The following is a 27,406-nucleotide window of genomic DNA, read 5'->3' on the forward strand; positions in this document are numbered from 1 at the left end:
GCCGGAAGTGACGCGCGCGGCGGCGGCGGTGGGTCCGGGCCGGGCCTGGGGGAACTTTTGGGGGAATTTTGGGGAATTTGGGGAATTTGGGGGAATTTTGGGGAATTTTGGGGTTTTTGGGGTTTTTGGGGCGTTCTCGAACCTTCCCTGAGCGGTTTTGGGGCTCTCGGGGAGGATCCCGGGGAGGCTCGGGGGGTCCCGGGTGGGATTTTGGGGCCGTTTGGGGGAAATTTGGGGAATTTTGGGGGAATTTTTTGGGATTTTTGGGGATTTTTGGGGAATTTTGGGGCATTTGAAGGAATTTGGGGCCGTTTGGGGGAAATTTGAGGCAATTTTGGGGGAAATGTTGGGAATTTTGGGGCCGTTTTGGGGGATTTGTGGGAATTTTGGGGGATTTTGGGGCATTTTTGGGGTATTTGGGGGAATTTTGGGGCCATTTTTGGGGCAGTTTTTGGGGATTTGGGGGAAATTTGGGCGATTTTGGGGAATTTTGGGGCATTTTGGGGCGATTTGGGGCATTTGAAGGAATTTGGGGCCGTTTTGGGGGAAATTTGGGGGATTTGGGGGCCGTTTTTGGGGGAATTTTGGGGGATTTGGGGGAAATTTGGGGAATTTTGGGGAGAAATTTGGGCGATTTTGGGGCATTTTTGGGGGAATTTTGGGGCATTTTTGGGGGAATTTTGGGGGATTTGGAAAAAACTTCAGGAATTTGGGGCCATTTGGGGGAATTGGGGGAAATTTGGGGGAAATTTTGGGAATTTTGGGGCCGTTTTAGGGGGATTTGTGGGATTTGGGGCCGTTTTGGGGAAAATTTGGGGGAAATTTGGGCGATTTTGGGGCATTTTTGGGGATTTGGGGAAACTTTGGGGCCGTTTTTGGGGCAGTTTTTGGGAATTTGGGGGAAATTTGGGCGATTTGGGGGAATTTGGGACATTTTTGGGGAATTTTGGGGAATTTTGGGGCGATTTGGGGCATTTGAATGAATTTGGGGCCGTTTTGGAGGAAATTTGGGCGATTTTGGGGCCGTTTTTGGGGGAATTTTGGGGGATTTGGGGGAAATTTGGGGAATTTTGGGGCATTTTTGGGGGAATTTTGGGGGATTTGGGGCCGGTTGGGGCAATTTTGGGGGAAATTTGGGAATTTTGGGGCCATTTTAGGGGAATTTTGGGGGATTTGGAAAAAACTTCAGGAATTTGGGGCCATTTGGGGGAAATTTGGGCGATTTCGGGGCCGTTTTTGGGGAATTGGGGCAGTTTTTGGGAATTTGGGGCCATTTGGGGAAAATTTGGGGAATTTTGGGGCATTTTTGGGGATTTGAAGGAATTTGGGGCCATTTTTGGGGGAATTTTGGGGGGAATTTTGGGGCATTTGGGGGAATTGGGGGAAATTTGGGGGAAATTTTGGGAATTTTGGGGCCGTTTTAGGGGGATTTGTGGATTTGGGGCCGTTTTGGGGAAAATTTGGGGGAAATTTGGGCGATTTTGGGGCATTTTTGGGAGATTTGGGGAAACTTTGGGGCCGTTTTTGGGGCAGTTTTTGGGGATTTGGGGGAAATTTGGGATATTTTTGGGGCGTTTTGGGGCGATTTGGGGCATTTGAATGAATATGGGGCCGTTTTGGGGGAAATTTGGGCGATTTTGGGGCCGTTTTTGGGGGAATTTTGGGGGATTTGGGGGAAATTTGGGGAATTTTGGGGCATTTTTGGGGGAATTTTGGGGGATTTAGGGCCGGCTGGGGCAATTTTGGGGAAATTTGGGGAATTTCGGGGCATTTTGGGGCCATTTTTTGGGGGAATTTTGGGGGATTTGGAAAAAACTTCCGGAATTTGGGGCCGTTTTGGGGGAAATTTGGGCGATTTTGGGGCATTTGGGGGAATTGGGGGAATTTGGGGCCATTTTTGGGGGTTTTGGGGCAGTTTTTGGGAATTTGGGGCCATTTGGGAGAAATTTGGGGCATTTTTGGGGCATTTTTGGGGAATTTTGGGGCGATTTGGGGCATTTGAAGGAATTTGGGGCCGTTTTGGGGGAAATTTGGGGGATTTGGGAGAAATTTGGGAAATTTTGGGGGAAATTTGGGCGATTTTGGGGCATTTTTGGGGGATTTGAAGGAATTTGGGGCCGTTTTTGGGGGAATTTTGGGGGAAATTTTGGGAATTTTGGGGCCATTTTGGGGGTTTTGGGGCAGTTTTTGGGAATTTGGGGCCATTTGGGGAAAATTTGGGGAATTTTGGGGCATTTTTGGGGGATTTGAAGGAATTTGGGGCCGTTTTTGGGGGAATTTTGGGGGAAATTTTGGGAATTTTGGGGCATTTGGGGGAATTGGGGGAAATTTGGGCAATTTTGGGGCCATTTTGGGGGAATTTGGGACCGTTTGGGGAAAATTTGGGGAAAATTGGGGCGATTTTGGGGCATTTTTGGGGAATTTTGGGGCATTTTGGGGCCGTTTTGGGGCATCCTGGGAGGGGATTTGGGATTTTTGGGGTTTTTGTTGGAATTTTGGGGTTTTGGGGCCATTTTGGGGAATTTGTTGGAATTTTGGGTTTTTTTCTTTTAATTTTTGGGGTTTTTGTTGGAATTTTTGGGGTTTTTTGTTGGAATTTTTGGGGTTTTTGTTGGAATTTTTGGGGGTTTTTTTGGAATTTTTGGGTTTTTTTGTTGGAATTTTGGAGGTTTTGTTGCAATTTTTGGGGTTTTTGGGGCCATTTTTGATTTTTGGTGGAATTTTGGGGATTTTTTTGGAATTTTGGGGTTTTTTGATGGAATTTTGGGGATTATTTTTTAATTTTTGGGTTTTTTTATTGGAATTTTTGGGGATTTTTGGGGCCATTTTGGGGTGTCCTGGAGAGAATTTGGGGGGAATTCGGGGAATTTTGGGGAATTTTGGGGTTTTTGGGGATTTTGGGGAATTTTAGGATGAAATTTTGGGGGATTTGGGGCTGAGCTTTGGGATTTGGGATCAGATTTGGGGGAATTTTCGGGAATTTCTTTGGATTTTGGGGAGATTTTGGTTTTTTTGGGATTTTTTGGGGGAATTTTGGGATTTTTGGGGAATTTTGGGGATTTTTGGGGAATTTTTGGGGGGTTTTGGGAATTTTTGGGGAATTTTTGGGGTTTTTGGGGAATTTTTGGGATTCTTGGGGAATTTTGGGGATATTTTGGGGGAATTTTTTTGGGAATTTAGGGAATTTTGGGGTTTTTTTTTGGATTTTGGAATTTTTGGGGATTTTTTGGGGGAATTTTGGGGGAATTTTGGGGATTTTTTTTTGGGATTTTTGGGGGAATTTTGGGGATTTTTTTTTGGGATTTTTGGGGGAATTTTTGGGGATTTTTTTTGGGAATTTTGGGGGAATTTTGGGGATTTTTTTGGGGATTGTTTGGGGAATGTTTGGGATTTTTGGGATTTTTTTGGGATTTTTTGGGATTTTTTGGGGAATTTTGGGGGAATTTTGGGATTTTTGGGGAATTTTTTGGATTTTTTGGGATTTTTTTGGGAATTTTTGGGATTTTTGGGGAATTCTGGGGGAATTTTGGGATTTTTTTGGGGATTCTTGGGAATCTTTTGGGATTCTTGGGAATCTTTTGGGATTTTTGGGAATTTTTGGGGATTTTTGGGGATTTTTGGGGATTTTTTGGGGATTTTTGGGGATTTTTTGGGGATTTTTTTGGGGATTTTTTGGGGTCTCTGGGTGGGTGGGGGAGGGGCGGGGGGTAATTAACGCCCTCCCTCATTAATTAGGCCTCAATGAGCCCCTTCCCACCCCTTTTAATTGGCGCTTAATTACCCCTGGCTCGTTAATTACCCCCGGGCTCGTTAATTCCCCCTGGCAGGGCTTAATTAGTCCAATTAACGAGGCTCCCAATTAATTAATTAGGGGTTAATTAACCCCTCCCTGCCACTTTGAACCCCTTGCGAGCCCCTTTGGCTAATTAGAACCTGGGAGTTAATTAATTAATTACCCCCGGGATTGTTAATTACCCCCGGGATCATTAATTACCCCCGGAATTGTTAATTACCCCCGGGCTCGTTAATTACCCCCGGGCTCGTTAATTAACCCCAGGATTGTTAATTACCCCCAGGCTCATTAATTACCCCAGGCTCGTTAATTACCCCCGGGATTGTTAATTACCCCCAGGCTCGTTAATTACCCCCGGGCTCGTTAATTACCCCCAGGATTGTTAATTACCCCCAGGCTCATTAATTACCCCGTGGCTCGTTAAGATCATTAATTACCCCTCTGGGATTGTTAATTACCCCTGGGATTGTTAATTACCCCCGGGATCGTTAATTACCCCCGGGATCATTAATTACCCCCGGGATTGTTAATTACCCCCGGGCTCGTTAATTACCCCCCGGCTCGTTAATTACCCCCGGGCTCGTTAATTACCCCCGGGATTGTTAACTACCCCCCGGCTCGTTAATTACCCCCGGGCTCGTTAATTACCCCGGGGCTCGTTAAGATCGTTAATTACCCCCAGGCTCGTTAATTACCCCCGGGATTGTTAATTACCCCCGGCTCGTTAATTACCCCCAGGCTCATTAATTACCCCCAGGCTCATTAATTACCCCAGGCTCGTTAATTACCCCCGGGATCGTTAATTACCCCCAGGCTCGTTAATTACCCCTGGGATTGTTAATTACCCCCGGGATTGTTAATTACCCCCGGCTCGTTAATTACCCCGGGGCTCGTTAAGATCGTTAATTACCCCTCTGGGATCGTTAATTACCCCTCCGGGATCGTTAATTACCCCTCCGGGATCGTTAATTACCCCTCCGGGCTGGCGCGGCTGCGGGTTAATCAATGGCTGAATTAATTAGGGGTTAATTGGCGCCGCCATGGGGGAGCTCAGCGACCTGGACCGGCAGATCGAGCAGCTGCGGCGCTGCGAGCTGATCCGCGAGAGCGAGGTCAAGGCCCTGTGCGCCAAGGCCCGGTAATTAGCGCTAATTAACGCTAATTAACACTAATTAGTGCTCCTGGAACGGTCATTGGTGCTGCTACGGGGGTTATTGACCCTCATTAGTGCTCATTAACAGTGATTGATTAACGCTCATTAACGCTCATCCGCGAGAGCGAGGTCAAGGCCCTGTGCGCCAAGGCCCGGTAATTAACACTAATTAACACTAATTAGTGCTCCTGGAACGGTCACTGGTGCTGCTATGGGGGTTATTGACCCTCATTAGTGCTCATTAACAGTGATTAGTGCTCATTAACAGTGATTAACGCTCATTAACAGTGATTAACGCTCATTAACGGTGATTAGTGCTCATTAACGGTGATTAGTGCTCATTAACAGTGATTAACGCTCATTAACAGTGATTAGTGCTCATTAACAGTGATTAACGCTCATTAACGGTGATTAGTGCTCATTAACAGTGATTAACGCTCATTAACGGTGATTAGTGCTCATTAACAGTGATTAGTGCTCATTAACAGTGATTAACGCTCATTAACAGTGATTGATTAACGCTCATTAACAGTGATTGATTAACGCTCATTAACAGTGATTAGTGCTCATTAACAGTGATTAACGCTCATTAACAGTGATTAACGCTCATTAACAGTGATTAACGCTCATTAACAGTGATTAGTGCTCATTAACAGTGATTAGTGCTCATTAACAGTGATTAACGCTCATTAACAGTGATTAACGCTCATTAACAGTGATTGATTAACGCTCATTAACGCTGATCCGCGAGAGCGAGGTCAAGGCCCTGTGCGCCAAGGCCCGGTAATTAGCGCTAATTAACGCTAATTAACACTAATTAGTGCTCCTGGAACAGTCATTGGTGCTGCTATGGGGGTTATTGACCCTCATTAGTGCTCATTAACAGTGATTGATTAACGCTCATTAACGCTCATCCGCGAGAGCGAGGTCAAGGCCCTGTGCGCCAAGGCCCGGTAATTAACACTAATTAACGCTAATTAACGCTAATTAGCAGGGATTGGTGCCTGTGCAAGGCTCGTTAGTGCTAATTAACACTAATTAACCCTGGTTAACGATCGTTAGTGCTCAGCAATGAGCGCTCACTGCGGCTCGTTAGTGCTAATTAACGCTAATTAATGCTAATTAATTATTGTTAATTGCCGCTAATTAGTGTGAGTTGCTGTTAATTGCTGTTAATTGCTGTCTGTGGCTGCTAATTAGCGACAGTAGTGCTAATGAGCGTTAATTAGCATTAATTGGGGTTAATTTGGAGTTAATTTTGGCTTAATTGGGGTTAATTACTGCTAATTGTGTGTTAATTAGTGTTAATTATGGGTTAATTAGCGTTAATTGTGCGCTAATTAGCGTTAATTTTGCATTAATTATGTGTTAATTAGTGTTAATTATGGGTTAATTAGCGTCAATTGTGCGTTAATTAGCATTAAGTGTGTTAATTAGCATTAATTTATGTTAATTGTGTGCTAATTAGCATTAATTTGCGTTAATTGTGTGTTAATTAGCGCTAATTATGTGGTTATTTGGTGTTAATAATGGGTTAATTAGTGTTAATTGGGGTTAATTTGGAGTTAATTTTGTGTTAATTGGCGTCAATTGTTCTGTTAATCAGCGCTAATTAGCGTTAATTAGCATTAATTAGAGCTAATTAGTGCTGATGAGGGTTAATTGGGGTTAATTGGGGTTCATTTGGTGCTAATTGGCATTAATGAGCGTTAACGTGCACTAATTAGCGTTAATTGGCGTTAATTGGGGTTAGTTCCCTGTTAATTGCCCTTAATTAGCGCTCATTTGCTGCCAGCCGCTGTTAATTAGCGCTAATTAGCGTTAATGAGCGTTAACGAGCGCCAATTGCTCTTGGGGCAATGCTGGTGGGTGTTAATTAGTGCTAATTGCCGTTAATTAGTGTTAATTGCCGTTAATTAGTGTTAATTGCTGTTAATTAGTGTTAATTGCTGTTAATTTCAGTTAATTACTGTTAATTGCTGTTAATTTCAGTTAATTACCGTTAATTGCTGTTAATTGGGGTTAATTACCGTTAATTGCTGTTAATTTCAGTTAATTGCTGTTAATTGGGGTTAATTTGCGTTAATTATCGTCAGTTTGGGTTAATTGGGGTTAATTGGTGTTAATTGCTGTCAGTTGGGGTTAATTGCTGTTAATGAGTGTTAATTACCATTAATTACCGTTAATTAACGTTAATTTGGGTTAATTACCATTAATTACCGTTAATTACCGTTAATTGGGGTTAATTGGGGTTAATTGGAGTTCTTTTGGGATAATTTCTGTGAACTAGCGTTAATTACCGTTAATTTGCGTTAATTACCGTTAATTGGTGTTAATTACCGTTAATTGGCGTTAATTACCGTTAATTGGTGTTAACTGGTGCTAATTGGGGTTAATTAGTGCCAATTAGGATTCATTTGGGTTAATTAATTAGGGTTCATTTGGTGTTAATTGATGCTAATTGGGGTTAATTTGGGTTAATTACCATTGATTGGGGTTAATTACCGTTAATTACCGTTAATTACCGTTAATTGGCGTTGATTGCAGTTAATTTGGGTTAATTACCGTTAATTACCGTTAATTGGTGCTAATTGGGGTTCATTTGGGTTAATGACTGTTAATTACCGTTAATTACCTTTAATTGGTGTTAATTGGGGTTCATTTGGATTAATTACTGTTAATTACTGTTAATTACCGTTAATTACCGTTAATTACCGTTAATTAGCGTTGATTGCCGTTAATTGGTGTTAATTGGTGCTAATTGGGGTTCATTTGGGTTAATTACCGTTAATTACCGTTAATTACCTTTAATTGGTGTTAATTGGGGTTAATTGGGGTTAATTACCGTTAATTACCGTTAATTAGCGTTGATTGCCGTTAATTGGGGTTGATTAATTCGGGTTCATTTGGTGCTAATTGCCGTTAATTGGGCTTCATTTGGGTTAATTACCGTTAATTACCGTTAATTAGCGTTGATTGCCGTTAATTGGGGTTGATTAATTCGGGTTCATTTGGTGCTAATTGCCGTTAATTGGGCTTCATTTGGGTTAATTACCGTTAATTACCGTTAATTAGCGTTGATTGCCGTTAATTGGGGTTGATTAATTCGGGTTCATTTGGCGCTAATTGCCGTTAATTGGCCTCCGCTCGCTGTCAGCGGGCGCCAATTACCACCAATTACCATAAATTACCATAAACCAGCCTAGACCAGGGTTAACGAGCGCTAATTACCGCTAATTACCGCTAATTGCCGCTAATTGGGCTCGGCAGGGAGATCCTGGTGGAGGAGAGCAACGTGCAGCGCGTGGACGCGCCCGTCACCGTGAGCGGCCACCGGGGGGCGCTGCGGGACAGCCGGGAGAGCGCCGGGGGGAAATCGGGGAAAAAAATGGGAAATCGGGGAAAAAAAATGGGAAATCGGGGAAAAAAAATGGGAAATCGGGGAAAAAAAATGGGAAATTGGGGAAAAAAAATGGGAAATCGGGGAAAAAAATGGGAAATTGGGGGAAAAAAATGGGAAATTGGGGAAAAAAAATGGGAAATTGGGGAAAATTGGGGGGAAATTGGGGGAAAAATGGGAAATTGGGGAAAAAAAATGGGAAATCGGGGAAAAAAATGGGAAATTGGGGAAAAAAAATGGGAAATCGGGGAAAAAAATGGGAAATTGGGGAAAAAAATGGGAAATTGGGGAAAAAAAAAGGGAAATTGGGGAAAAAAAATGGGAAATCGGGGAAAAAAAATGGGAAATCGGGGAAAAAAAATGGGAAATCGGGGAAAATTGGGGGGAAATTGGGGGAAAAATGGGAAATTGGGGAAAAAAATGGGAAATTGGGGAAAATTGGGGGGAAAATTGGGGAAAAAATGGGAAATTGGGGAAAATTGGGGGGAAAATTGGGGAAAAAAATGGGAAATTGGGGAAAAAAAATGGGAAATTGGGGAAAAAAATGGGAAATTGGGGAAAAAAATGGGAAATTGGGGAAAATTGGGGGGAAATTGGGGGAAAAATGGGAAATTGGGGAAAAAAAATGGGAAATCGGGGAAAATTGGGGGGAAATTGGGGGAAAAAAATGGGAAATTGGGGAAAAAAAATGGGAAATTGGGGAAAATTGGGGGGAAATTGGGGGAAAAATGGGAAATTGGGGAAAAAAAATGGGAAATTGGGGAAAATTGGGGGGAAAATTGGGGAAAAAAATGGGAAATTGGGGAAAAAAATGGGAAATTGGGGAAAATTGGGGGGAAAATTGGGGAAAAAATGGGAAATTGGGGAAAATTGGGGGGAAAATTGGGGAAAAAAAATGGGAAATTGGGGAAAAAAAAAGGGAAATTGGGGAAAAAAAATGGGAAATTGGGGAAAAAAAATGGGAAATTGGGGAAAATTGGGGGGAAATTGGGGGAAAAATGGGAAATTGGGGAAAAAAATGGGAAATTGGGGAAAATTGGGGGGAAAATTGGGGAAAAAATGGGAAATTGGGGAAAATTGGGGGAAAATTGGGGGAAAATGGGAAATTGGGGAAAATTGGGGGGAAAATTGGGGAAAAATGGGAAATTGGGGAAAATTGGGGGAAAATTGGGGGGAAATTGGGGGGAAATTGGGAAAAAATGGGAAATTGGGGAAAATTGGGGGGAAAATTGGGGAAAATTGGGGGGAAAATTGGGAAAAATTTGGGGAAAAAAATGGGAAATTGGGGGAAATTTGGGGGGAAATTGGGGGGAAATTGGGGGGGAAATTGGGAAAAAATGGGAAATTGGGGAAAATTTGGGGGAAAAATTGGGAAAAAAATGGGAAATTGGGGAAAAATTTGGGGGAAAATTGGGAAAAAAATGGGAAATTGGGGAAAATTGGGGGGAAAATTGGGGAAAAAAATGGGAAATTGGGGAAAATTGGGGGGAAAATTGGGGAAAATTGGGGGGAAAATTGGGGAAAAAATGGGAAATTGGGGAAAATTGGGGGGAAATTGGGGGAAAATTGGGGAAAAAATGAGGAAAAATTGGGGGAAAATTGGGGAAAATTTGGGGAAAAATTGGGGAAAAAATGGGAAATTGGGGAAAATTGGGGGAATTTTGGGGGAAAAAGTGGGGAAAATTGGGAGGAAATTGGGGGGAAAATTGGGAAAAAAATGGGAAATTGGGGAAAATTTGGGGGAAAATTGGGGAAAAAATGGGAAATTGGAGAAAATTTGGGGAAAATTGGGAAAAAAATGGGAAATTGGGGAAAATTTGGGGGAAAATTGGGGAATTTGGGGGACATTGGGGGAAATTGGGGGAAAAGTGGGGGGAAAAATTGGGGGAAAAGTGGGAATTTTGGGGAAAAATTGGGGGAAATTGGGGGAAAAGTGGGGGAAATTGGGGGGAAAGTGGGGAAAAATCGGGGAAAATTGGGGGGACATTGGGAAAATTTGGGGGAAAATTGGGGAAAATTGGGGAAATTGGGGGGAAATTGGGGAAATTTGGGGAAATTGGGGGGAAATTTGGGGAAAATTGGGGGGGAAATTGGGGAATTTTGGGGAGAAATTGGGGGAAAATTGGGGGGAAATTGGGGGAAATTGGGAAAAATTGGGGGAAAATTGGGGGAAATTGGGGGAAAATTGGGGAAAATTGGGGAAAAAGTGGGGAAAATTGGGGGAAAATTTGGGGAAAATTTGGGAAATGTTGGGAGAGATTTGGGAGAAAATTTGGGGAAAATTTGGGAAAAATTTTGGGATGTTTTTGGGGAAAATTGGGGGAAATTTTGGGGAAAATTTGGGGATTTTTAGGGGGAATTTCGGGGAAAATTGGAAAAATTTAGGGAATTTTGGTGAAAATTTGGGGGAAAATTTGGGGAAAAATTGGGGAAAAATTTGCGGAATTTTGAGGGGAATTTTGGGGAAAAATTGGGAAAAATTTTGGGACATTTTTGGGGAAAAATGGGGGGAAATTGGGGAAAAATTGCCGAAATTTGGGGGAAAATTTGGGGAAAATTTGAGGGAAAATTTGGGAGAAAATTTGGGGAAAATTTGGGGGAAAATTGGGGAAAAATTGGGAATTTTGGGGAATTTTGGGGAAAATTGGGGGAAAAATCGGGAAAAATTTGGGGGAAAATTGGGGAATTTTCAGGGGAATTTTGGGAGAGATTTGGGAGAAAATTTGGGGAAAATTTGGGGAAAATTTGGGGAAAATTTGGGAAAAATTGGGGGAAATTTGAAGAATTTTTGGGGAATTTTGGGGGGAAATTTGGGGAAGATTTGGGGGAAAATGTGGGGAATTTTGAGGGGAATTTTGGGGGAAAATTGAGAAAAAATTGGGGAAATTTGGGGAATTTGGGGAATTTTGAGGGGAATTTTGGGGGAAAATTGGAGAATTTTGGGGAAAATTTGGGGAAATTCTGGGAAAAATTGGGAAAAATTTTGGGACATTTTTGGGATATTTTTGGGTGAATTTTAGGGGGAAATTTGGGGAATTTGGGGAATTTTGGGAGAAAATTTGGGGGAAATTTGGGAAATTTCGAAGAATTCTTTGGGGAAGTTGGAGAATTTTTAGGGAAATTTGGGAATTTTTTGGGGGAAATTTTGGAGAAAATTTGAGAAAAATTTGGGAAAAAATTGGCAAAATTTTGGGGAATTTTGGGGGAAATTTGGGAAAATTGGGTAATTTTTTGGGGGGGAATTTTGGGGGAAATTTTTTTAAAATTTGGAGAAATTCGGGGATTTTTGGGGGAAATTTGGGGAAATTTGGGAATTTAGGAAGGAGTTTTGGGGAATTTTAGGGAATTTTTAGGGAAGTTTTGGGGGAAATCTGGGAATTTGGGGGGAAAAAAATTGGGAATTTTGGGGAATTTTTGGGGAAATCTGGGAATTTTTGGGGAAAATTTGGGGAATTCGGGGAAAATTTTGGTGAAAATTTGGGGAATTTTGGGGGGAATTTGGTTCATTTTTTGGGTGATTTTGGTTCATTTTGGGTGATTTTGGGTGGTTTTGGGTGATTTTGGGATATTTTTGGTTCATTTTTGGGTGATTTTGGTTAATTTTGGGAGAATTTTGGGTGATTTTTTGGGTGATTTTGGGTGATTTTGGGTGATTTTGGTTCATTTTTTGGGTGGTTTTTGTTCGTTTTGGGTGGTTTGGTGTGAATTTTGGGATATTTTTGGGTGAATTTTGGGTGGTTTTGGTTAATTTGGGTGATTTTGGGTGATTTTGGGTGAATTTTGGGTGATTTTTGGGTTAATTTGGGTATTTTGGGTCATTTTGGGTGAATTTTGGGTGGTTTTGGTTCATTTTGGGTGAATTTTGGGTGATTTTGGGTGATTTCAGTTCATTTTTGGTTCATTTTTGGGTGATTTTGGGTGAGTTTTGGGTGGTTTTGGTTCATTTTGGGTGAATTTTGGGTGTTTTTGGGTGCTTTTGGGTGTTTTTGGGAGTTTTTGGGTGAATTTTGGGTGGTTTTGGGTGTTTTTGGTTGTTTTTGGGTGAATTTTGGGTGGTTTTGGGTGCTTTTGGGTGTTTTTGGGTGTTTTTGGGAGTTTTTGGGTGAATTTTGGGTGTTTTTGGGTGAATTTTGGGTGTTTTTGGGTGTTTTTGGGTGAATTTTGGGTGTTTTTGGGTGTTTTTGGGTGTTTTTGGGTGAATTTTGGGTGCTTTTGGGTGTTTTTGGGTGAATTTTGGGTGAATTTTGGGTGTTTTTGGGTGTTTTTGGGTGCTTTTGGGTGTTTTTGGGTGTTTTTGGGTGTTTTTGGGTGAATTTTGGGTGAATTTTGGGTGTTTTTGGGTGAATTTTGGGTGTTTTTGGGTGTTTTTGGGTGAATTTTGGGTGTTTTTGGGTGTTTTTGGGTGTTTTTGGGTGAATTTTGGGTGCTTTTGGGTGTTTTTGGGTGAATTTTGGGTGAATTTTGGGTGTTTTTGGGTGTTTTTGGGTGAATTTTGGGTGTTTTTGGGAGTTTTTGGGAGTTTTTGGGTGACCCCGGCCCCGCTGCCCCCCAGGTGTGCGGGGACATCCACGGGCAGTTCTACGACCTCAAGGAGCTCTTCAGGGTGAGTGACCAGGAGTGACCACTGAGTGACCACTGAGTGACCACTGAGTGACCAATGAGTGACCAGGAGTGACCACTGAGTGACCACTGACCACTGACCACTGAGTGACCACTGACCACTGAGTGACCACTGAGTGACCACTGAGTGACCAATGAGTGACCAGGAGTGACCACTGAGTGACCACTGAGTGACCACTGACCACTGACCACTGAGTGACCACTGACCACTGACCACTGACCACTGACCACTGAGTGACCACTGACCACTGAGTGACCACTGAGTGACCACTGAGTGACCAATGAGTGACCAATGAGTGACCAATGAGTGACCAATGAGTGACCAATGAGTGACCAGTGAGTGACCACTGAGTGACCAATGAGTGACCACTGAGTGACCACTGAGTGACCATGAGTGACCAATGAGCGACCACTGAGTGACCAATGAGTGACCAATGAGTGACCACTGAGTGACCACTGACCACTGAGTGACCCCTGAGTGACCAATGAGTGCCCTCACCTGTCTGTTCTCACCTGTCTGTTCTCACCTGTCTCTCTCACCTGTCTGATCTCACCTGTCTGTTCTCACCTGTCTGTTCTCACCTGTCTGATCTCACCTGTCTGTTCTCACCTGTCTGTTCTCACCTGTCTGATCTCACCTGTCTGATCTCACCTGTCTCTCTCACCTGTCTGATCTCACCTGTCTGGTCTCACCTGTCTCTCTCACCTGTCTGATCTCACCTGTCTCTCTCACCTGTCTCTCACCTGTCCCCAGGTGGGCGGGGACGTCCCAGAGACCAATTACCTGTTCATGGGCGACTTCGTCGACCGCGGCTTCTACAGCGTGGAGACCTTCCTGCTGCTGCTGGCCCTAAAGGTGAGACAGGTGTGCTCACCTGGACAGGTGAGACAGGTGTGAGACCTTCCTGCTGCTGCTGGCCCTAAAGGTGAGACAGGTGTGCTCACCTGGACAGGTGAGACAGGTGTGAGACCTTCCTGCTGCTGCTGGCCCTAAAGGTGAGACAGGTGTGCTCACCTGGGCAGGTGAGACAGGTGAGACAGGTGTGAGACCTTCCTGCTGCTGCTGGCCCTAAAGGTGAGACAGGTGTGCTCACCTGGGCAGGTGAGACAGGTGAGACAGGTGTGAGACCTTCCTGCTGCTGCTGGCCCTAAAGGTGAGACAGGTGTGCTCACCTGGACAGGTGAGACAGGTGAGCTGCAGACAGAACAGGTGAGGGCCAGGTGAGACCTGGGCGTGGCCACACACCTGTGTGTGACCGTGGGCGTGGCCCTGAGCTCAGCTCACCTGCCCAGGTGTGGCACAGGTGTGGCACAGGGGTGTGTGTGTGTGACTGTGGGTGTGTCCCTGAGCTCAGCTCACCTGCCCAGGTGTGTCACAGGTGTGTCCCTGAGCTCAGCTCACCTGCCCAGGTGTGTCACAGGTGTGTCACAGGTGTGCATCCCCCACCTGCATCCTTTGCTGGGCGTGTCCCTGAGAGCCAGATGTGCCCAGGTGTGTTACCTGTGCCCAGGTGTGTTACCTGTGCCCAGGTGTGACCCCGGTACATTACCTGTGCCCAGGTGTGTTACCTGTGCCCAGGTGTGACCCCGGTACATTACCTGTGCCCAGGTGTGTTACCTGTGCCCAGGTGTAACCCCGGTGCGTTACCTGTGCCCAGGTGTGACCCCGGTGCGTTACCTGTGCCCAGGTGTGTTACCTGTGCCCAGGTGTGACCCCGGTGCGTTACCTGTACCCAGGTGTGTTACCTGTGCCCAGGTGTGACCCCGGTGTGTTACCTGTGCCCAGGTGTGACCCCGGTGCGTTACCTGTGCCCAGGTGTGTTACCTGTGCCCAGGTGTGACCCCGGTGCATTACCTGTGCCCAGGTGTGTTACCTGTGCCCAGGTGTGACCCCGGTGCGTTACCTGTGCCCAGGTGTGACCCCGGTGCGCTACCTGTGCCCAGGTGTGTTACCTGTACCCAGGTGTGTTACCTGTGCCCAGGTGTGACCCCGGTGCGTTACCTGTACCCAGGTGCGTTACCTGTGCCCAGGTGTGACCAGGTGCTTACCTGTGCCCAGGTGTGACTGCGGTGCGTTACCTGTGCCCAGGTGTGCCCAGGTGCGTTACCTGTGCCCAGGTGCATTACCTGTGCCCAGCTGTGTCCAGGTGTGTTACCTGTGCCCAGGTGTGTTACCTGTGCCCAGGTGTGACCCCGGTACGTTACCTGTGCCCAGGTGTGCCCAGGTGTGTTACCTGTGCCCAGGTGTGCCCAGGTGCGTTACCTGTGCCCAGGTGTGACCAGGTGCTTACCTGTGCCCAGGTGTGCCCAGGTGTGTTACCTGTGCCCAGGTGTGTTACCTGTGCCCAGGTGTGTTACCTGTGCCCAGGTGTGACCCCGGTGCGTTACCTGTACCCAGGTGTGTTACCTGTGCCCAGGTGTGTTACCTGTGCCCAGGTGAGGTACCTGGCAGATTCCAAAGGTGTGGCACACCTGGCACAGGTGATGCTGTACCTGCACAGGTGTGCTGTACCTGTCTCAGGTGTGTTGTACCTGTCTCAGGTGTGCTGTACCTGTCTCAGGTGTGACTCAGGTGTGTTACCTGTGCCCAGGTGAGGTACCCGGACCGGATCACGCTGATCCGGGGGAACCACGAGTCGCGGCAGATCACGCAGGTGTGCCACACCTGGCACAGGTGATGCTGTGGCTGTGCTGTACCTGTCTCAGGTGTGCTGTACCTGTCTCAGGTGTGACTCAGGTGTGTCTCACCTGTCCAGGTGAGGTACCCGGACCGGATCACGCTGATCCGGGGGAACCACGAGTCGCGGCAGATCACGCAGGTGTACGGCTTCTACGACGAGTGCCTGCGCAAGTACGGCTCGGTCACCGTGTGGCGCTACTGCACCGAGATCTTCGACTACCTGAGCCTGTCGGCCATCATCGACGGCAAGGTGAGCGCACCTGGGCACACCTGGGGCACCTGGGGCACCTGGGATACACCTGGGCACACCTGGGATACACCTGGGATACACCTGGGCACACCTGGGATACACCTGGGGGCACCTGGGCACACCTGGGATACACCTGGGGGCACCTGGGCACACCTGGGATACACCTGGGCACACCTGGGCACACCTGGGATACACCTGGGCACACCTGGGCACACCTGGGATACACCTGGGATACACCTGGGATACACCTGGGCACACCTGGGGCACACCTGGGCACACCTGGGGCACACCTGGGCACCTGGGCACACCTGGGGTACACCTGGGCACCTGGGCACACCTGGGGCACACCTGGGCACACCTGGGGCACCCGGGACACACCTGGGCACACCTGGGGCACACCTGGGCACACCTGGGCACACCTGGGGCACACCTGGGCACCTGGGCACACCTGGGGTACACCTGGGCACACCTGGGGCACACCTGGGCACACCTGAGATACACCTGGGGCACACTTGGGACACACCTGGGCACACCTGGGACACACCTGGGATACACCTGGGCACACCTGGGGCAGGTGGAGGGGGTAGGGACACCAATGTCCCCAAATGTCCCAAATCCCCCAAAATGTCCCAAAATCCCCCCAAATGACCCCGAAATGTCCCAAATCCCAGATTTTCTGCGTGCACGGCGGCCTCTCGCCGTCCATCCAGACCCTGCACCAGATCCCAAATCCCCCAAATCCCCCAAATGACCCCAAATGTCCCAAAATGTCCGAAATACCCAAAATGTCCCAAATCCCCAGAATGACCCCAAATGCCCCAAATGACCCAAAATGTCCCAAATCCCCCAAATGACCCCAAAATGACCCAAAATGCCCCAAATCCCAGATTTTCTGCGTGCACGGCGGCCTCTCGCCGTCCATCCAGACCCTGGACCAGATCCCAAATCCCCCAAATCCCCCAAATCCCCCAAATGTCCCAAATCCCCCTAATGACCCCAAATGACCCCAAATGGCCCAAAATGACCCGAAATTCCCCAAAATGTCCCAAATGCTCCAAATCCCACAGAATGCCCCAAATCCCCCAAATGCCCCAAATCCCCCAAATGATCCCAAATCCCCCTAATGACCCCAAATGTCCCAAATCCCCCAAAATGTCCCAAATCCCCAAAATGGCCCAAAATCCCCGAAATGTCCCGAATCCCCCAAATGCCTCAAAATGTCCCAAATCCCCCAAATGTCACAAATCCCCCAAATTCCCCAAATTCCCCAAATACCCCAAATGACCCCAAATTCCCCCAAATGATCCCAAATCCCAGATTTTCTGCGTGCACGGCGGCCTCTCGCCGTCCATCCAGACCCTGCACCAGATCCCAAATCCCCCAAATCCCCCAAATGACCCCAAATGTCCCAAAATGCCCCAAATACCCCAAATTCCTCCAAATGACCCCAAATGCTCTAAATACCCCAAATGACCCCAAATTCCCCAAAATGCCCCAAATTGACACAAAATGCCCCAAATGCCCCAAATCCCACAAATGACCCCAAATGACCCAAATCCCCCAAATTCCCCAAATGACCCCAAAATGACACGAAATGTCCCAAATTCCCCAAATCCCCCAAAATGCCCCAAATGTCCCAAATCCCCCAAATGTCCCAAATCCCCCTAATGACCCCAAATGACCCCAAATGGCCCCAAATGACCCCAAATTCCCCGAAATGTCCCAAATCCCAGATTTTCTGCGTGCACGGCGGCCTCTCGCCGTCCATCCAGACCCTGGACCAGATCCGCACCATCGACCGCAAGCAGGAGGTGCCGCACGACGGCCCCATGTGCGACCTGCTCTGGTCCGACCCCGAAGGTACGCGCACCTGGGCACAGGTGAGGGCCGGGCGGGGCGGCTGAGGGCTGGGAAAAAATCCCAAAAAAATCCCAAAATCCCCGGGGTTTTACCCCAAATCCCCGAGGTTTTATTCCAAAATTCAGTGAATTGGCCCCAAAAATCACCTGAATGCGCTGAAAAATTCCATGAACTCTCCACGGTGTGGGACAGGTGAGGGACAGGTGAGGGGTGGGAAAAAACCCCAAAAAAAGCACAAATTCCCGAGGTTTTACCCCAAAATCCCCGAGGTTTTACCCCAAAGTTCACTGAATTGGCCCCAAAAATCAACGGAATGCGCTGAAAAATTCCATGAACTCTCCATGGTGTGGGACAGGTGAGGGACAGGTGAGGGGTGGGAAAAAATCCCCAAAAAACCCCAAAATCCCCGAGGTTTTATCCCAAAATTCACTGAGGTTTTACCCCAAAATCTCCGAGGTTTTACCCCAAAATTCAGTGAATTGGCCCCAAAAATCACCTGAATGCACTGAAAAAATCCATTAATTGTCCACGGTGTGGGACAGGTGAGGGACAGGTAACGGACAGGTGAGGGATGGAAAAAAATCCCCAAAAAAGCCCCAAATTCCTGAGGTTTTACCCCAAAATTCACTGAATCAGCCCCAAAAATCCCCGGAATGCGCTGAAAAATTCCCTGAACTCACCACGGTGAGGGACAGGTGAGGCACAGGTGTGGGGCAGGTGAGGGGTGGAAAAAAACCCAAAAAAAGCCCCAAATTCCTGAGGTTTTACCCCAAAATCCCCAAGGTTTTACCCCAAAATCCCCAAGGTTTTACCCCAAAATCCCCAAGGTTTTACCCCAAAATTCACTGAATTGGCCCCAAAAATCACCGGAGTGCACTGAAAAATTCCCTGAACTCTCCATGGTGTGGGACAGGTGAGGGGTGGGAAAAAACCCCAAAAAAAGCACAAATTCCTGAGGTTTTACCCCAAAATCCCCGAGGTTTTACCCCAAATCCCTGAGGTTTTACCCCAAAATCCCTGAGGATTTATCCCAAAATAACCACGGTTTTACCCCAAAATCCCCAAGGTTTTACCCAAAAATTCACTGAGGTTTTACCCCAAAATCCCCGAGGTTTTACCCCAAAATCCCCGAGGTTTTACCCCAAAACCCCCGAGGTTTTATCCCAAAATTCAGTGAATTGGCCCCAAAAATCACCTGAATGCGCTGAAAAATTCCCTGAACTCTCCATGGTGTGGGACAGGTGAGGGGTGGGAAAAAATCCCAAAAAAACCCCAAAATCCCCAAGGTTTTACCCCAAAATCCCCGAGGTTTTACCCCAAATCCCCGAGGTTTTATCCCAAAATTCACTGAATTGGCCCCAGAAATCACCTGAATGCACTGAAAAATTCCATGAACTCTCCACGGTGTGGGACAGGTGAGGGACAGGTGAGGGGTGGGAAAAAACCCAAAAAAAAGCCCCAAATTACTGAGGTTTTACCCCAAAAATCACCGGAATGGGACCCAAAAATCACCGGAATGCTCTCAAAAATTCCCTGAATTCACAAAGTGAGGGACAGGTGAGGGACAGGTGAGGGACAGGTGAGGGACAGGTGAGGGGTGGGAAAAAATCCCAAAAAAACCCCAAAATCCCCGAGGTTTTACCCCAAAATCCCCGAGGTTTTACCCCAAAATTCACTGAATCGGCCCCAAAATTCACCGGAATGCGCTGAAAAATTCCCTGAACTCACAACAGTGAGGGACAGGTGAGGCACAGGTGAGGGACAGGTGAGGCACAGGTGAGGGACAGGTGAGGGACAGGTGAGACACAGGTGAGAGATGGAAAAAACCCAAAAAAATCCCAAAATCCCCAAGGTTTTATCCCAAAATCCCCGAGGTTTTACCCCAAAATTCATGGAATCAGCCCCAAAAATCACCTGAATCCACTCAAAAATTCCCTGAACTCACTAAAATGAGGGACAGGTGAGGGATGTGGGGGGACAGGTGAGACAGGTGAGGACAGGTAAGGGACAGGTGAGGGACAGGTGAGGACAGGTGAGGGATGCAGAAAACCCCCCAAAAAATCTCCAAGATTCCCGAGGTTTTACCCCAAAATTCATTCAATTACCCCAAAAATCACCTGAGTGCACCTCACCTGTGCCTCACCTGTGCCTCACCTGTCTGATCTCACCTATGTCTCACCTGTATCTCACCTGTATCTCACCTGTGCCTCACCTGTGCCTCACCTGTCTGATCTCACCTGTGTCTCACCTGTGTCTCACCTGTGTCTCACCTGTCAGACACCACGGGCTGGGGCGTGTCCCCCCGAGGGGCGGGTTACCTGTCTCACCTGTGTCTCACCTGTGTCTCACCTGTGTGATCTTACCTGTCAGACACCACGGGCTGGGGCGTGTCCCCCCGAGGGGCGGGTTACCTGTCTCACCTGTGTCTCACCTGTGTGATCTCACCTGTCAGACACCACGGGCTGGGGCGTGTCCCCCCGAGGCGCGGGTTACCTGTCTCACCTGTGTCTCACCTGTGTCTCACCTGTGTGATCTCACCTGTCAGACACCACGGGCTGGGGCGTGTCCCCCCGAGGCGCGGGTTACCTGTTCGGCTCCGACGTGGTGGCGCAGTTCAACGCGGCCAACGAGGTGTCCATGATCTGCCGCGCCCACCAGCTCGTCATGGAGGGCTACAAGTGGCACTTTGGGGAGACCGTGCTCACCGTCTGGTCGGCGCCCAATTACTGCTACCGGTATGCTAATGAGATGCTAATTAGGTGTTAATTAGGGGTGGATGATTCAGGGTTACCTGGGGCTTACCTGGAGGACAGGTGGGCTGGCCATGGAGGGCTACAAGTGGCACTTCGGGGAGACCGTGCTCACCGTCTGGTCGGCGCCCAATTACTGCTACCGGTATGCTAATGAGATGCTAATGAGGTGCTAATTAGGGGTGGTTGATTCGAGGTTACCTGGGGGTTACCTGGGGGAGAGGTGGGCTTTGGGGACACCTTGTCATGGAGGGCTGCAGGTGGGACTTCGGCAAGACTGTGCTCAACTACTGCTACCGGTATGCTAATGAGATGCTAATGAGGTGCTAATTAAGGGTGGATGATTCGAGGTTACCTGGGGGACAGGTGGGCTCGCCATAGATAGCTGCAGGTGGCACTTCGGGGAGACCGTGCTCACCGTCTGGTCGGCGCCCAATTACTGCTACCGGTATGCTAATGAGATGCTAATGAGGTGCTAATTAGGGGTGGATGATTCGAGGTTACCTGGGGGTTACCTGGGGGACAGGTGTGCTCGCCATAGATAGCTGCAGGTGGCACTTCAGGGAGACCGAGCTCAGCGTATGTTCTGCGCCCAATTGCTGCTACCGGTATGCTAATGAGATGCTAATTAAGTGCTAATTAGGGGTGGATGATTCGGGGTTACCTGGGGCTTACCTGGGGGACAGGTGGGCTTTGGGGACACCTTGTCATGGAGGGCTGCAGGTGGCACTTCGGGGAGACCGTGCTCAACTACTGCTACCGGTATGCTAATGAGATGCTAATTAAGTGTTAATTAGGGGTGGATGATTCGGGGTTACCTGGGGGTTACCTGGGGGACAGGTGGGCTCATCACGGAGGGCTGCAGGTGGCACTTTGGGGAGACCGTGCTCAGCGTCTGGTCAGCACCCAATTACTGCTACCGGTATGCTAATGAGATGCTAATTAGGTGCTAATTAGGGGGTAATCAGGTGCTAACGAAGTGGGAGTTCTATGAGGTTCAGGTGGGGTTTGTGTCACACCTGTACAGGAAGCCACAGGGTCCAGGTGACGGGTGGCAGGTTGGGGCTGGTGCCCAATTACTGCTACCTGTATGCTAATGAGATGCTAATTAAGTGCTAATTAGGGGTGGATGATTCGAGGTTACCTGGGGGTTACCTGGGGGACAGGTGGGCTTTGGGGACACCTTGTCATGGAGGGCTGCAGGTGGCACTTCGGCGAGACCGTGCTCACCGTCTGATCGTTGCCCAATTACTGCTACCGGTATGCTAATGAGATGCTAATGAGGTGCTAATTAGGGGGTAATGAGGTGCTAATGAAGTGGGAGTTCTGTGAGGTTCAGGTGGGATTTGGGCCACACCTGTACAGGAAGTGACCGGGTCCAGGTGAGGGGGGGCAGGTTGGGGCTGGTGCCCAATTAATGCTACCGGTATGCTAATGAGATGCTAATTAAGTGTTAATTAGGGGTGGATGATTCGAGGTTACCTGGGGGTTACCTGGGGGACAGGTGGGCTTTGGGGACACCTTGTCACGGAGGGCTGCAGGTGGCACTTCGGGGAGACCGTGCTCAACTACTGCTACCAGTATGCTAATGAGATGCTAATTAGGTGTTAATTAGGGGAGGTTGATTCGGGGTTACCTGGGGGTTACCTGGGGGACAGGTGGGCTTTGGGAACACCTTGTCATGGAGGGCTACAGGTGGCACTTCGGGGAGACCGTGCTCACCGTCTGGTCGGCGCCCAATTACTGCTACCGGTATGCTAATGAGATGCTAATGAGGTGCTAATTAGGGGAGGTTGATTCGGGGTTACCTGGGGCTTACCTGAGGACAGGTGGGCTCGTCATGGGTAGCTGCAGGTGGCACTTCAGGGAGACCGTGCTCAGCGTCTGGTCGGCGCCCAATTACTGCTACCGGTATGCTAATGAGATGCTAATTAAGTGTTAATTAGGGGAGGTTGATTCGAAGTTACCTGGGGGTTGCCTGGGGGTTACCTGGGGGACAGGTGGGCTGGCCATGGAGGGCTGCAGGTGGCACTTCAGGGAGACCGTGCTCAACTACTGCTACCGGTATGCTAATGAGATGCTAATGAGGTGCTAATTAAGGGAGAAGTAATTGGGGATTGCTTCAGGGACAGGTGGGGTTTGGGTCACACCTGTACGGGAAGCCACGGGGTCCAGGTGAGGGGCTCTGGAGATGGATGGGAGGGTGGGACCGGTGCCTAATTAGTGCTGCTGATATGCTAATGAGATGCTAATGAGGTGCTAATTAGGGGAGGTTGATTCGAGGTTACCTGGGGGTTGCCTGGGGGTTACCTGGGGGACAGGTGGGCTGGCCATGGAGGGCTGCAGGTGGCACTTTGGGGAGACCGTGCTCAACTACTGCTACCGGTATGCTAATGAGATGCTAATGAGGTGCTAATTACAGGGGAAGTAATTGGGGATTGCTTCAGGGACAGGTGGGGTTTGGGCCACACCTGTACAGGAAGTAACGGGCTCCAGGTGAGGGGTGGCAGGTTGGGGCTGGTGCCCAATTAATGCTACCGGTATGCTAATGAGATGCTAATTAAGTGCTAATTAGGGGTGGATGATTCGGGGTTACCTGGGGGTTACCTGGGGGACAGGTGGGCTTTGGGGACACCTTGCCATGGAGGGCTGCAGGTGGCACTTCGGGGAGACCGTGCCCAATTACTGCTACCGGTATGCTAATGAGATGCTAATTAAGTGTTAATTAGGGGTGGATGATTCGGGGTTACCTGGGGGTTACCTGGGGGACAGCTGGGCTCGCCATAGATAGCTGCAGGTGGCACTTCGGGGAGACCGTGCTCAGCGTCTGGTCAGCACCCAATTACTGCTACCGGTATGCTAATGAGATGCTAATGAGGTGCTAATTAAGGGGGAAGTAATTGGGGATTGCTTCAGGGACAGGTGGGGTTTGGGTCTCACCTGTACAGGAAGTTAACGGGCTCCAGGTGAGGGGCTCAGGACAGGGGTGGGAGGGTGGGACCGGCGCCTAATTAGTGCTGCTGGTATGCTAATGAGATGCTAATGAGGTGTTTACTAGGTGCTAATGATGTGGCAGTTCTATCAGGTGGGGTTTGGGCCACACCTGTACGGGAAGCCACGGGGTCCAGGTGAGGGGGGGAGAAGGTGCCCAATTACTGCTGCCGCTATGCTAATGAGATGCTAATGAGATGCTAATGAGGTGCTAATTACTCACAGTGCTCTGAGGTTCAGGTGGGGTCTGGGCTGCCGCAAGCCGCCTGCAGACAGGCAAATGAGATGAGATGCTATGCAAATGAGATGGAAATGAGGTGCATTTGAGGTGGAGATGCTATGCAAATGAGATGGAAATGAGGGCTGGGCATGGGAGGGACACAGGCAGGGCTGGGGGGGGGGTCTGGGCTCCAGGTGTGGCTCCAGGTGAGTCCGACAGGTGAGGACGTGCTAAAGAAGCCCACTGGGAGCACTTAATGAGATGCAAATGAGATGCAAATAGCAGGTAGGCTGGAGAAGGGATGGGGTGGGGGGGGGACAGGTGGCTCTGGGGGCTTCAGGTGAGCTGGACAGGTGAGCACATGCTAAGAACTGCTAAAATCACCTGATGACATGCAAATGAGATGCAAATCGGGGGTTGCGCTGGGTGAGCACGTGCTAAAACCTGCTAAAATCAACTGATGACATGCAAATGAGATGCAAATCGGGGCCGGCGCACGGAGGGGGTTGCGCTGGGTGAGCACGTGCTAAGAACTGCTAAAATCAACTGATGACATGCAAATGAGATGTAAATCGGGGGTTGCGCTGGGTGAGCACGTGCTAAGAACTGCTAAAATCAACTGATGACATGCAAATGAGATGCAAATCGGGGCCGGCGCACGGAGGGGGTTGCGCTGGGACCTGGGTGGGGGCTCCAGGTAGACCAGGCCAGAATGCGCTGAAGCCCGTCTGAAAAGGGCTAATGGCATGCAAATGAGATGCAAATGAGGTGTGAGGCGCAAAGGGGGCGGAGCCAGGGCAGTTGGGGGGGGCTGGGCTGGGTGTGGGGTCTCCAGGTAAGCCGGGCAGGTGAGAACGCGCTAAAGACCCCCTACGAAAACTAGCTAATGAGATGTAAATGAGATGTAAATGATATGCAAATGAGGAGTGAGAGACAGAGGGGGCGGAGCCAGGGCAGTTGGGGGGGGGCTGGGCTGGGTTTGGGGTCTCCAGGTGAGCCGGGCAGGTGGGAATGCGCTAAAAACATCCTACAAAAACTGGCTAATGAGATGCAAATGGGATGCAAATGAGGTGTGAGGCGCAAAGGGGGTGGAGCCAGGGCCATCGGGGGGGGCTGGGCTGGGTTTGGGGTCCCCAGGTGAGCCGGGCAGGTGGGCGGGTCACAAACCCCCCCCCAAAGCCAACAAATGAGATGCAAATGGGATGCAAATGAGATGCGGATGGCGGTTGGCAGGTGCGGGAACGTGGCGGCCATCTTGGAGCTGGACGAGCACCTGCAGAAGGAGTTCATCATCTTCGAGGCGGCGCCGCAGGAGACGCGCGGGATCCCCGCCAAGAAACCCGTGGCGGATTACTTCCTGTGACACACCTGGGCACACCTGGGCACACCTGGGCACACCTGGGCACACCTGGGATAGACCTGGGATAGACCTGGGCACACCTGGGCACACCTGGGCACACCTGGGATAGACCTGGGCACACCTGGGTTACACCTGGGATAGACCTGGGATAGACCTGGGCATGGCTGGGATTGACCTGGGCACACCTGGGATAGACCTGGGCACACCTGGGATACACCTGGGCATGGCTGGGATTGACCTGGGCACACCTGGGCACACCTGGGCATGGCTGGGATTGACCTGGGCACACCTGGGCACACCTGGGCACACCTGGGATAGACCTGGGATAGACCTGGGCATGGCTGGGATTGACCTGGGCACACCTGGGATAGACCTGGGCACACCTGGGCACACCTGGGGACACCTGGGGGCACCTGGGATTGACCTGGGCACACCTGGGTACACCTGGGATAGTCCTGGGCACACCTGGGCACACCTGGGATAGACCTGGGATAGACCTGAGCACACCTGGGCGCACCTGGGCGAACACCTGGGGTAGACCTGGGGCCACCTGGGCACACCTGGGGGCACCTGGGATAGACCTGGGATACACCTGGGGGCACCTGGGGACACCTGGGGGTACTTGGGCACACCTGGGCACACCTGGGCACACCTGGGATAGACCTGGGATAGACCTGGGCGTACCTGGGCACACACCGGGCCGCACCTGAGTGCTCTTAAGGTCACACCTGGGAGCTCCAGGGGTCACCTGAGGTCACACTGGGGGTACCTGGGCACACCTGGGGCACACCTGGGATTGACCTGGGCACACCTGGGGGTACCTGGGCACACCTGGGGCACACCTGGGATTGACCTGGGCACACCTGGGGGTACCTGGGCACACCTGGGGCACACCTGGGATTGACCTGGGCACACCTGGGGGTACCTGGGCACACCTGGGGCACACCTGGCATAGAGCTGGGCACACCTGAGTGCTCTTAAAGACACACCTGGGCACACCCTGGGCGCACCTGGGCAGGCCTGGGATAGAGCTGGGCGCACCTGGGCGTACCTGGGCACGCCCCAATGGTCCCCAGGGGGCTCCAGGTGTGCCCAGGTACCCCCAGGTGTGCCCAGGTGTGCCCAGGTACCCCCAGGTGTGCCCAGGTGTGACACCAGGTGTGCCCAGCTGTGACACCAGGTGTGCCCAGGTGTGCCCAGGTGCACCCAGGGCGTGCCCAGGGTGTGCCCAGGTGTCCCCAAGTGTGCCCAGGTGTGCCCAGGTGACCTTTGGGGCCCCTCCCCTCCCCCCGCGCGCGTTTTGGGGCCGAACGGGGGAATTTTTTTTCTGTTCTGCCCCGTTTTGGCTCCGTTTGGATAAAAAAAGTTGGAAAATCCCAAAAAACTTCTCCGGGAATTTTGGGAGGGTGCGAGTCCCGTCATCCTCCGCGACGCAGCCAAGATGGCGGCGCCCAGCGGCCAAGATGGCGGCGCGCGTTTTCCCACGTGGCCGTGGGTGCAAGATGGCGGCCTCCACACCGGAAGCGGGTGGAGTTGCGGATTGGCCACGCCTCCTTTATTTAAGCCACGCCCATAAATAGGCGGGGCCAACAGAGCGAGATTTTTTCCCTCGACACTTCAAATCTCGCGAGAGCGCGCGGGAGAGTTGGGGAAAGGGGGGGGCGGTGGGATGGAAGCAAAATCTCGCGAGAGTTTCCATACAAGTGTTAAGGATCTCGCGAGACTCGGGAGGGCGGCGCGGAGGGGAGGGGGGTAGGGGTTAAGATCTCGCGAGAGCTCGCACGGAGACGTCCTGCGCTCCCGCGAGACTTGTGGCGGCGAGACGAGTTGAAGGAAGTGAAATCTCGCGAGAGCGACCATTGAAACGCGCAGAAGACTCGCGAGATTTGGCGCGGCGGGACGGCGAGGGGGGATGAGGGAAAGGCGGGGGAAATCTCGCGAGAACACCCATTGAGAAGGACGGCAATCTCGCGAGATGTGCAGAAAGAGCGGGAAGGAGGCGGGAGTGAGGGAAAAGCCTCAGTTCCTTGGGGGGTGCTAAAATCTCGCGAGAGAGCCCGTAGAGAAGCGGTACGATCTCGCGAGACGTCGTGTGGCGGGAGGGGGATGAGGGCGGGGGAGGAAGGCCCGAAGGAGGAGGGAGGGAGAGAGGAAGGAGGGGGCTGAAACACCGCGATAGCGCCCATAGGGAAGCGTTACGATCTCGCGAGACTTCGCGAGGGGAGAGGGCGGGACGGCGTAGCGAGGGGGGTGGGGACGGCGAGAAAGGGCAGGGGTCGGCCGAGATCTCGCGAGAGAGTCCATTCAAACGCGCAGCGCTCTCGCGAGA

The 27,406-nt window shown here is 50.0% G+C and overlaps 1 protein-coding gene and 1 long non-coding RNA gene across 2 annotated transcripts; one reads left to right on the plus strand and one right to left on the minus strand.

The window, feature by feature from the left end:
- PPP4C (protein phosphatase 4 catalytic subunit) lies at nucleotides 1–25,142 on the plus strand. Its single transcript, XM_053968608.1, has 9 exons — nucleotides 1–28; nucleotides 4,816–4,931; nucleotides 8,217–8,268; nucleotides 12,899–12,949; nucleotides 13,721–13,822; nucleotides 15,723–15,896; nucleotides 17,630–17,756; nucleotides 20,302–20,491; nucleotides 24,951–25,142. The coding sequence occupies exons 2-9, from the start codon at nucleotides 4,834–4,836 to the stop codon at nucleotides 25,078–25,080; spliced, it is 924 nt and encodes a 307-aa protein (XP_053824583.1). The 5' UTR covers nucleotides 1–28; nucleotides 4,816–4,833; the 3' UTR covers nucleotides 25,081–25,142.
- Nucleotides 16,063–26,083, minus strand: LOC128802307 (uncharacterized). The gene is made up of 4 exons (XR_008435366.1): nucleotides 25,993–26,083; nucleotides 25,502–25,836; nucleotides 25,137–25,460; nucleotides 16,063–16,111 (listed from the first exon to the last, which is right to left on the minus strand). It is a non-coding gene; the product is annotated as an uncharacterized LOC128802307 (long non-coding RNA).
- Between the last annotated feature and the right edge of the window lie 1,323 nt (nucleotides 26,084–27,406).

Source organism: Vidua chalybeata, chromosome 37 (genome assembly GCF_026979565.1).
Source record: "Vidua chalybeata isolate OUT-0048 chromosome 37, bVidCha1 merged haplotype, whole genome shotgun sequence".
Lineage (NCBI taxonomy): Eukaryota > Metazoa > Chordata > Aves > Passeriformes > Viduidae > Vidua > Vidua chalybeata.

Coding starts and splice junctions, on each gene's coding strand:
- PPP4C (XM_053968608.1), top strand. CDS start 4,834: ATGGGGGAGCTCAGCGACCTGGACCGGCAGATCGAGCAGCTGCGGCGC. Junction 17,757..20,301: donor GCTCTGGTCCGACCCCGAAG/GTACGCGCACCT, acceptor CTCACCTGTCAG/ACACCACGGGCTGGGGCGTG. Junction 20,492..24,950: donor GCGCCCAATTACTGCTACCG/GTATGCTAATGA, acceptor GGCGGTTGGCAG/GTGCGGGAACGTGGCGGCCA.